General features: G+C 41.1%; 1 protein-coding gene across 1 annotated transcript in view; it reads left to right on the top strand.

The window, feature by feature from the left end:
* Nucleotides 1-10,141, top strand: part of LOC146049524 (coiled-coil domain-containing protein 170-like) — a 53,739-nt gene extending 43,598 nt beyond the window's left edge. Inside the window, exons 9-13 of the mRNA XM_083166061.1 lie at nt 313-513; nt 3,798-3,971; nt 7,055-7,294; nt 8,753-8,989; nt 9,454-10,141. Of these exons, the coding sequence (XP_083022187.1) occupies nt 313-513; nt 3,798-3,971; nt 7,055-7,294; nt 8,753-8,989; nt 9,454-9,675 (1,074 nt within the window). The 3' untranslated portion in view covers nt 9,676-10,141. The remainder of the gene's footprint in view (nt 1-312; nt 514-3,797; nt 3,972-7,054; nt 7,295-8,752; nt 8,990-9,453) is intronic.
* The last annotated feature ends 547 nt before the right edge of the window (nt 10,142-10,688 follow it).

The raw sequence follows: 10,688 nt of genomic DNA, 5'->3' as shown, positions 1-10,688 counted from the left end.
TGGGGTTCCAGATCTCTCTCTCTCTCTCTCTCTCTCTCTCTCTCTCTCTCTCTCTCTCTCTCTCTCTCTCTCTCTCTCTCTCTCTCTCTCTCTCTCTCTCTCTCTCTCTCTCTCTCTCCTCTCTCTCTCTCTCTCTCTCTCTCTCTCTCTCTCTCTCTCTCTCTCTCTCTCTCCTCTCTCTCTCTCTCTCTCTCTCTCTCTCTATATATATATATATATATATATATATATATATAGTGCATAGGTGCTGTATAAATAACTGTTCCAGTAAGAATCTCTGTCTGTGACAAGTGCTTTCTCTCCTACACATAGACATGCGAGGAGCTTCAGCAGAAAATTCACAAACTCGGCAAACAACTAGAGCAACAGCGAGATCTATACCATGAGACTATGTCCAAGTCTTACAAGGCAGAGGAATTGCTGCAGGAACATGAGGGTTCTTTAAAACATTTGAAGGGCAAGCTTGCATCAGAGGAGATGATCAAAGATAGTTTCAACATAGAAAGAAAGAAGGTCTGTACGTAGAAAAAAGCTGATCCACCTTTCATCCCTTGTTGGACGCCTCCTTCTCTCCTCCAATAGCATTGCCAGATTCACCACTCGCAGTTTCCTCTCGCAGTTTCCTCTTCTAAATACTCTACAACAGTGTTTCCCTAACCCAGTCCTTAAAGTGCACTAACAGTCCAGGATATCCATGCTTGAGCACAGATGGTTAATGCAAATTGACTGCAGCTACCTATTCTCATGCATGAATATTCTTACAGCTTGTACTGTTGGTGCTTCTTGACCAAGTTTGGGAAACACAGCTGAACGCTATGACTTTTTCGAGAGTTAAAACCTCTTATGCAGAACATCATAGTTTACTATGATCTATGCCTTACAATAGCTAACAATGGGGCAGATGTATTAAGCCTTAACAAGAGATAAATTCAAGTGTGATAAGGAGAGATAAACGTCCAGCCAATCAGCTCCTTACTGACTTTTTCAAACACAGTCTGTAACATGGCAGTTGGCAGGTGATTGGCTGGATGTTTATCTCTCCTTATCACCCTTGCATTTATCTCTTGTTAAGGCTGAATACATCTGCCCCAATGCCTGCTGGTACCTGATAGCAGGCTGGTTTTGGTAAAGTGCCAGGTGGGGAATTCTTTAAAAGGTCTCAGGGAGAACACTGAACTTTTTTGTTTATTTGCTTTATTCACATTGGAATGCAAATGTTTAAATATTAAGCACTATTAAGTTTACCAAGGGTAAAAAACTGACCATTCCTAAATTAAAAAAAACACAACATACACAACAGCTGCGGATACTATAATGGCGTTTGCGATATTTTGACTGAAATTGTTATCCTGGCTCAGCTGCAGCTTGATGTCAGAGGAAATCGTGAACCTCTATAAAAAAAAAATGTATATACGTTATTAGAGAGATCATGAAGAACACCATGACAAGTCTCATAGTGTTACAGTCTTCCGTGGAAGCAAGGCTGCAACTGGATGTTATACCGTATGCATGTAGAGGAGGGGAGAGTGAGTTTAGACAATTGACTGTCTTGCCCTGGTGACAAAAATCCGGGCTTTGGTCCTTATGGAAGCCATAAGCCAAGCCTAACACTGCACATACTCCCAAGCATTGGCGGCTCCTACCTCTTTTATGCCATGCTGCCAGCAACCCCCGCTGCTGCTCCCATTTGTCAAGGTGCCGGAACAGTGCAGATGGGGATGCAGTTACAATCCCGGCGGTCGGAATCCCGGCGTTCATAATCCCGACGCCGGAATCCCGACCGCCGAAATGCCGACACTTTCTCCCTCCTGGGGTGTCCACGACACCCCAGGAGGGAGTGGCGAGCGCAGCGAGCCCGCAAGGGGGGGCGATCCACGTCCCCCCCTTGTCGGCATTTCGGCTCTCGGGATTCCGGCGTCGGGATTCTGAACGCCGGGATCCCGACCGCCGGGATTCAATACTGAATCCTGCAGATGACAGGCATCGGGACCAGCACAGCATCGGCGACGGTACTGCGCATACGCATACCCATGGCTTCTATGGGCTGCTCCGGCTGCAGCCCATAGAAGCCAAATTGGGCTGCACAGCAAAGCAGGGAGTGGCTTCCTACAGGAAGCCAGTTCTCTGCCTATAGCAGCCCAGACTGGCAGTCTGGGAGGGACTGCCTTACTGCAGATGACTAGCAGGTCTGCCCTAAATAGAAAGTCAATGTCAGTTATCATGAAGCCAGTGCAGTCTCACGAACTGCATCTGGCTTCACAATGGCTGAGCACAGTGGCAGATTTTAACTGGGGGGGGGGGGGGGATAACCGCCATCAGGGGTAGGCAACCTATGGCATACAAGATTCTGTGAATATACATGCCTTGCCTTTTCTTTGTTAGGGCATCCTAAAACAGGCAGTTTTATTTTAATTTTTTTTATTTTATTTCACAGTCGCAGTAAAATAAAATAATGAAAAAATACTATACTGATGAATATATATTTTTCTAGCCACTGTGATAAGTTCATATCTACTAAGCACAAGGCAACAACTGAGGCGAGATTTACTTTATTGACAAAAAAAGATATAATTTTTCAGTTTAAATATTCATTACCTATAAAGAGTATTAGAGCGTCACTTTACATGTAAAAGTTTTAATCACGCATTAAAATTATCCGTCCTACATCTTCTGAATAAAGGTATCACCTTTTCAAATGGGAAATGGTTTACAAACTACTTTATCAGTTCTGCAGGGTATCATTTTTCAGCATTAGTTATCTAGCTGACACCAGCATCATAATAACTTCTCAGGAGCTCGGGATTCGGAGATGGCATAACACTCAACAAAATAGGTTGTTGGAAGCACTTCATATAAGAGGTTAGATAATAATTGTATCAAACCTCTGTGCTTTATGTGCATTTAAAAGACATTTTAGACTAGTCATTAATAGGATATGTCTGTTTTACTAGGGTACTATTTATTTTTTTATAATTGACTATTAATATCATGCAAAATACAATAAGTAATTTTTACAGTAATATTTTTTTTTATACTAAAGAAATATAATAATAAAATAATTTTTGGTGGGGAAAAAAGCATTATACAGAGAACAATGAGATAATATATGAAAAATTATGTTTTACCTTGATTGTTCCATAGTTTAGCATAATTATCTTAACCTTGCAATGATTCATTCTAACATGCAATAAATTAAATTTCTTTCTAAAAACACCAAATTGGAAAACTTTAGTTTGTCACGATTATTAGGCCCACAATTTATGTTTTAGTTCTAAATTACATTTTTAATATGGGTAAATATACATGCCATGGTATATTTGCATAATCTGGTCCCATGAATGTATGTATCTTTACATTTTGCAATGTTCCGCCGCTATTCCCGAAAGGGTAAATAGTGGCGGGTCCCTATTCCATGCTGTCTTTACCGACAGCATTGAAGAGGGATCACGGCAGAACGAGGCCGATTTCAGAAGCTGTCGGGCCTGTTCTGTCGATAACGGCCGTGGATTGTCGCGATCCCGGCCGCAGATCGACATTCCACGGCATTTACATGGACACGCCCATTTTTCACAGATCGGCAGGCGGACATTGAATCCCGCCTGCCGATTTGCTGTCAGGCAAAACGTAAATGGGCCAGGCTCACGGCTGTCGGGAGGGATCGACAGCCGTGATCCAGGATTCGATACCCCCCTAAAGGATTGTGATTTAACAATACAATTTATTGATGTAAGGCAAATGGATATTTTTCAAAGTACGATTATCAAAACATCTGTATATTCATTACTGCTCTTTTCTAGTTCAAAAAATTCTTACTGCAGTTGGGCGAGAAGTTGAAGATAAACCAAGACCTTTCGTCTGAGAGCCTCGTATCACAGTACGACATGTTACTGAACCAAGCAGAGGAAATTTGTAAGAGGGATAAAGATTTTCTGAGTGACAATAAAACTCTTATTTATAACCTTCAGAAAAAGGTAAAAATATCTATGTTATCACTAAAATTTAGATATCACACTCTTTACTTGCATCAATTCAATATTTAACTAATATGAATCCGAATATATTTGGAAGTGTGTTGTTTTTTTTGTTTTTAATCAGCATGCTTTACAAATGACACAGAGTTGTGACAATGACTATCAGAGGCTGCATTCAGTGTGGATAGGACAAAACACATTATTAGTAGGTCAAGTGACTACAACAAGGGGATAATCAAGTCTTCTGTAGTTCGCTTCCAGAATACAACATGTTCCCTGCTCGCTCAGAATCATACATGTTATGTAGGCACGGTTTGTAAGGATAAGTGTCCTAACGCATAATGATTGGACAAAGTAATTATATATTTAAAAATGAAAAAAAAAAACACATGTAGTGATACAAAAAGAGGTAAATGCATTGCATTTAAAATATACAGTCTTTGTCCTGTATATATGTTTCTTTATGAGCCATGTAAAATGGAGAGTGATAAACAACCAACCAATCAGCTCCTGCCTGACATTTTTCAAACACAGTCTGTGACATGGCAGGTAGGAGCTGATTGGTTGGCTGTTTATCACTCTCCATTTTCGCACTTTTGATGCTTAGTGCATCTTGCCCTTAGCCTTAAGCCCTGTAGACGCTTTGCGATAAAGGAAGACTATATGCACCACGATAACGATATCATTATTGCATATCATTCAGTGTGTACAAAAGACAAAGATACATTTTTCCGAAAACAACATGGTGGGTTCTTCATACCTGATTACTCGGCTAGGAATTTGCAGGCCAGGCGATTATCTGCACATGCGTACGAATCGTAGTACGCATGTGCGAGGCCATCATGCAATTAAATCCTGCTACTTTTTTTATCGCTGGCCGTAGGCAAGTTGATTGACAGGAAGCCGGCATTTGTGGGTGGTAACCAAACGCTTTTTAGGAGTGTCAGGGAAATGCAGGCATTTGAGGGGAGGGCGTGTGATGTCAGCTCCAACCCATATCTGCTTCTGTCGCAGCCGCCGAGGTCCTGGGCTATGCACAGACTGCGCACACTGGGCAAACCATTGCATGGTGAGCAGCTTGTGAATGGATTTGCAGCTGGTGTATACCTGATCACGGGGCTCTGCAATTTGGCAGAGCAGCGATCAGGTCTGAATAACCCCCATGGCCAGTGGTAAAGCAAACCATTTGTATCTATCGTTTGAAATTGTTCCGTGTGTGTGTATGCTCTGGATCGTTATTTCTGTAGCTCTAGGGAAACCGTTAATAATATCGTTAGCTGCCTTCATTACATAGTGTGTATGCAACTTAAGAAACAAGATCTTAGTGGGTCCTTTATGCTACTGAAGGCCCCCATACACTAGGCCAAGGTATTGAGTTCTAGCATCGCATGCAATACTCCGACAAGTGACCCGGCGGCTGGTTCACGTGCAATATATGTCTGTGGACCATCAAATAATTTCTCTCCCCTTCGGCCACTTGCGAGGGGATGTGTTCACATTTGCCGGGGTGGCAGGTGGTGCTGACCTGTTCCCTATGATGCCAAACGAACAGGTCTGAATTAGGCCCATTGTACTGTATGTCACTCGTCTGCTTGAATCTGTGTAACTTGCTATGTTTTACCTCTATCCTGGCCTGATTGTGGGTTGTATTTCCAGCTATGTCATTTTAAATGCTATACCTCAACCCCGTCATTTTACTTCACCTATCCCTAGCAAGGTCACTTTGTTTTTATACCCATGTAACTTTGTGTTGCATTCTACCTATATCTATGTCACATTGGTGCGTGTCACCTCCAACTATGTCACTTATTGGTGAGTGTCACCTCCAACTATGTCACTTGGTGGGTGTAACCTCCGCTCCATCTATGTCACTTATTGGTAGGCATCACCTCCAGCTATGCCACTTGTTGGTGAGTGTCACCTTCAGCTATGTCACTTGTTGGTGAGTGTCGCCTACAGCTATTTCACTTAGTGGCACTACTTCTACCTAACAATGTCACTTGGAGCTGTGTTCTTCCTGTAGGTACCTAGTTTACAGTGTGTTCTACCTTGTGTGTTCTGCCTTCAGCCATGTCACTTGGTGGTGCAATCTTCCTGTAGTTGGCTAGTAGATGATATGTTTTTCTTCCAGCCATGTTACTTTGTGGTGTGGTCTTCCTCTAGTTACCTAGCTGGTAATGTGTTCTACTTCCAGCCATGTCAGTAGGTAGTATGCTCGTCTTCTAGTTAGCTAGTTCATGTTGTGTTCTAGCTCCAGCCATTTCACTAGATGGTGTGGTCTACGTGTAGTTAGCTAGTTGTTGATGTGTTCTGCCTCCAGCCATGTCACTAGGTGGTGTGGTCTACCTATAGTTGGCTAGTTGATGTTGTGTTCTGCATCCAGCCATGTCACTAATGTCTTCATCTATTTAGCTAGTTTATGATATGTTTTGCCTCGAGCCATGTTACTAATACCCCTTTCAAAATGGACAGCGCTTGCAAGCTGGGTCGCAAGCCGAGTACAAAATCCGCAAAAGCGCTTTCACACTAGCCACCCGGCCCAGCATAAAGCCGGATGGGTGGCATAATCGGGAGGCGGTGCTGGGGCAGCGCTGGGAATTGTCAGCATTTCCCAGTGGCGCCTTTACAGTGCAGTGAACTGGACCCGGATCAACCCGGGATACCAGTTCACACGCCATCCCGGGTCCAACCCCGGTCAAGACCCGAGATGAAATCCCAGAACGTTGGACCCAGGACAATCTTTCAGGACCCTTTCACACTGACCAATTTCCCAGGTTGTTGCATAGTCATGTGCAATAACCTGGGAAATATTTGACAGTGTGAAAGGGGTATAGGTGATGTGCTCTACCTGTATTTAGCTAGCTGATGTTGTGTACTAGCTCCAGCCATGTTACTATGTGGTGTGGTTTTCCTCTAAGTAAATATATTGTAGCTCTAGATATCATACTTGGTGGCATCTATATGAAGCACAAGAGGAATATAGGCTAGAGTAATCAAGTTGCAAAACATTTAAGATAAAACCACAACATTTTTTTTTTGGGGACCAATTGACTATCAGTACAAAAAATTTTTTATCTGTACAGGTGAATTCTCAGAAGGAAAAACTAGAGTTAAAATCTTCACAAATGGAACAACTACAGAAGAAAATCAAACAGCTCGAAAGAGAAAACGAGCACCAAGCCTTCCTGAGTGCTGAAAATGCAGAGACTATGACAGCCCAAAAATTGCAGAAGAAGGTCGAGAGACTCCAAGGACAGCTCTGTGACATGAAAATTGCTAATCAAAACTTAACGACTCAGCTTGTCGATCTGAATGCTCTAAAGGTGAGTGCGCCACTTTAGGAAGTTTAGCAAAGAATTATACAGAGCTTTTCTTTACCGGAGTAATAGTAAAAAGAAAAGTATAGTCACTCATCAGGAGTTTACAGATGTTTACAATATTTGTTCTTAATGTAAGTAATAAAACATGGATTCTAATATACTGTGTGGTATTCAATTGTTATATTGTGCCTGATCTCCGTCTAAAATGACGAGAGATCGTAGGGCTATATTCAATTGATCTATATTTTTGCGCGTATCTCAGTCATTATGGTCAGGTTTAGCCACGCATTCGCACGTTTCAGCTCACCTCCCCCTGGGATAGCGAGCTGAAATGCTGGTGAAAAACAATTGAATACCATCCATTGTATATTCACTCCCCAATAATCTATTTTACAGCTAGGATAAGTAATTATGCTAAATGTGCAAGCTACCATGTGTATATACTGTATTTACTATTATCATTATTATTATTCCTTATCTATAAGGTGCTACATAATATATGTTACGTCTATATTTTATATTTAGGCATTGATTTGTCATTTGCTTTTAATACACCAATATGAACCATTTCTGTATGGAGATGCCACTTGGCAACTATAGTCATGAATACTGAATATAGTATTATTATTAGTAGTAGTAGTAGTAGTATGAGTAGTAGCATGCAGACCATCATTCACATTCAAGGGGTTTTAACAATTGGAGGTAATTGTCCGTCTGGGGTCTATCCAATTAGCCTCAATAAGCCGACGCGTTTCAAGGCAAAAACAGGCCTGCGGTGGCCAAGAACACACAGGTTTCACAGAACCTGTGTGTTTTTGGGAGCAACTGTAATTTTTTGAGGCAACCCAAATTAAAATCTTCTGGAAAATCGAAAAAAAAAAAAGTACATTTTTTGCACCCACTATTTGGAAACCTCTTTAAATTTTAGACTTCTGTGCACCAGCTTCCCTCCCCTTTTCTATTGCAAAGCGATGAGTTAATAAACTTGTCATTAATTTTTTTTAGTCGTGTCAGCTTAGAAAGAATTGTTCTGATATCGTACATCCATTAATTCAATAAATAATATTTAATTTAAAAATTACAGAGGGTTTCAATGAAAAAAAAAGTCCAGTACAGTATCTAATTTCACCCTAACAAAGTATAACATGCAGCATTTAATTTAACAACAAAAAGTTAGAGCGTTAAACTGAATTTTATATAAATATTTGGCAAATTCTAGATGGCATTTTAATTATTCTATGTCTGGAGTTTTTTTTTAAATTGTAACAAAATAAGTAAATTTAAAAAACTGTACATTGATATATATATATATATATATATATATATACATATATATAGATTTATATAAAGGTTGGTGGATGAACATGTATGCAAGATTGAATTAAACTGTACAACGTAGAGATTATATGGGTGCTTAGAAACTGCTCATTCCAATTTGTAACACATTTTTCCATCTTGTAGGAGAAAATCAACCAGCAGAAGAAAACCATAGAGCTTCTCAGCACATCTTTAGCTAACCTTGAAAAAATTAAGGAGAAAGCTGCTAAAAAAGTGGTAAGCCTGAAAACAGAGCTGGACTACACTGAACATGAGTCTGTGGGAGAGAAATTGAGGAGTCAGCATATGGTAGAGGCAGTCACTAATGAGCTACGTACAACCAAGAGGGCTCTTGAAGAAGTGGCAAGGAGAGAAAAACAGGTACACTTTGCTTTAAAGTGAATCATTAGAATCTTTTTAGCAACTCTTACGAAAGCTCATTAAATAGTTTTTTGGGGCTGGAACTTGCAGGTACTTGAGAACTTTAAGAGACTTTACACAATACCTGGGATTAATAATGGCTTTTTGTCCCATAGATCTTGTGATGTATCTTTTAGGAAGAATGGGTTTTAAATCGGTCTTCGTAAAGAACATAACAGGAACTGTGCTTTTCTTGCCAACCCCAAATTGTAATTAGGAGGTGTTTTAGACCAGTAGACCGAGTAACTGTGAAGAGTTTTAGAAAAGGTTTAATGATAAAGTTGGAAAGTGTTAAGAGATATAATTTTTCCCTTACGACAAACTGATTTTCCAACCAATTGTGCAAAGGCGGTCTATCTGCAAAACCTGGAAAACAATGGTGGCAAAATGTACATTTATTTTTTTTAAATGTGTTCATTCTTCAGCTTGTTGACTTCAGAGAAACCGTTACAAGAATGATGGGATATAACCTTAACACGTTGGCTGTCCCAGATCATGAGATCTTTGATCAACTCAAACGTATTTTACGGACACAGGGACACACCGATGTCAGCAGGACTGATAGATCAAAGTTACCCTATGGCTTCAGGACAGGGGATGGCGAGCCGGAATATACAGTGCAGCACATGAATCCCAGATTTCATTGATGGATCAAGTCAAACTCTACTGGCGGTTGGCATCAAGATTTAAAAGAGAATATTGAAAATTGTGCAGTAGTTCACATTTAATGACTTATCTGATGGTGTAAATCTATAGACAGAGTGAGTACAGTTTATTGCAGTGATTGGCACATGGTCGCAAGAAATAATTAAGCATTTAGTATGTGTGTGAGAGCAGCAGGTAGAAGGCTCAATATCCCATTTAGCCAAGATAGATGAGATCCAGTAATCAAGAATCAAGATGAACATTCAAATCAACTCTGGGATGGCCAATGGCGATGATCTGTGGTCATCTTCCTTATATTTACCGGTACTTGGGTATTATCACGGCGCCATCGCATTGCATACCATAAGGCTTAATATGGTATGCAATGAGATGAGATGCGATGCGATGGGACCCGATCTTATACAATTTAAAATTGTATACCATTGTCTATGGCATACAATGAGATGAGATGAGATACGATTTTAAATTGTATAAGCACACTAATGGTTGCTTTCAATGTTAATTGGCCCCCATATAAGATTTTTAATTGTATAAGCACCCTAATGGGTGCTTTCAATGTTAAATGCACCCCCACGCCACCCCCACTATCAACGCCAACCCGAAGCGTGCCGACCGCAGCGAGCCCGCGAGGGGCGGCGGTACACGTCCTCTGACCTTTTCATACCCCGGCGTGGAGTTGATTTTATATAGTGTGGCAAGCGCAGCGAGCCACCGAGCCCGAAGCGTGGCGTGCGCAGCGAGCCCCGCGAGGGGACGCGTAATACATGTAAAGTAAAACATGGCCGCATGCCTCGCTGCGCTCGCCACACTATATAAAATCAACTCCACGCCGACATGGATAGTGGTATGAAAAGGTCAGAGGACGCGTACCGCCACCCCTCGCTTCGGGTTGGTGTTGATAGTGGGGGTGGTGTGGGGGTGCATTTAATATTGTAAGCACCCATTAGGGTGTTTATTCAATTAAAAATCTTATAGTGGTGCCAATTAACATTGA

The sequence above is a fragment of the Crinia signifera genome, chromosome 12 (genome assembly GCF_055691185.1).
Source record: "Crinia signifera chromosome 12, ASM5569118v1, whole genome shotgun sequence".
Classification (NCBI taxonomy): Eukaryota; Metazoa; Chordata; class Amphibia; order Anura; family Myobatrachidae; genus Crinia; species Crinia signifera.
This window is presented reverse-complemented; position numbering and strand designations above follow the sequence as displayed.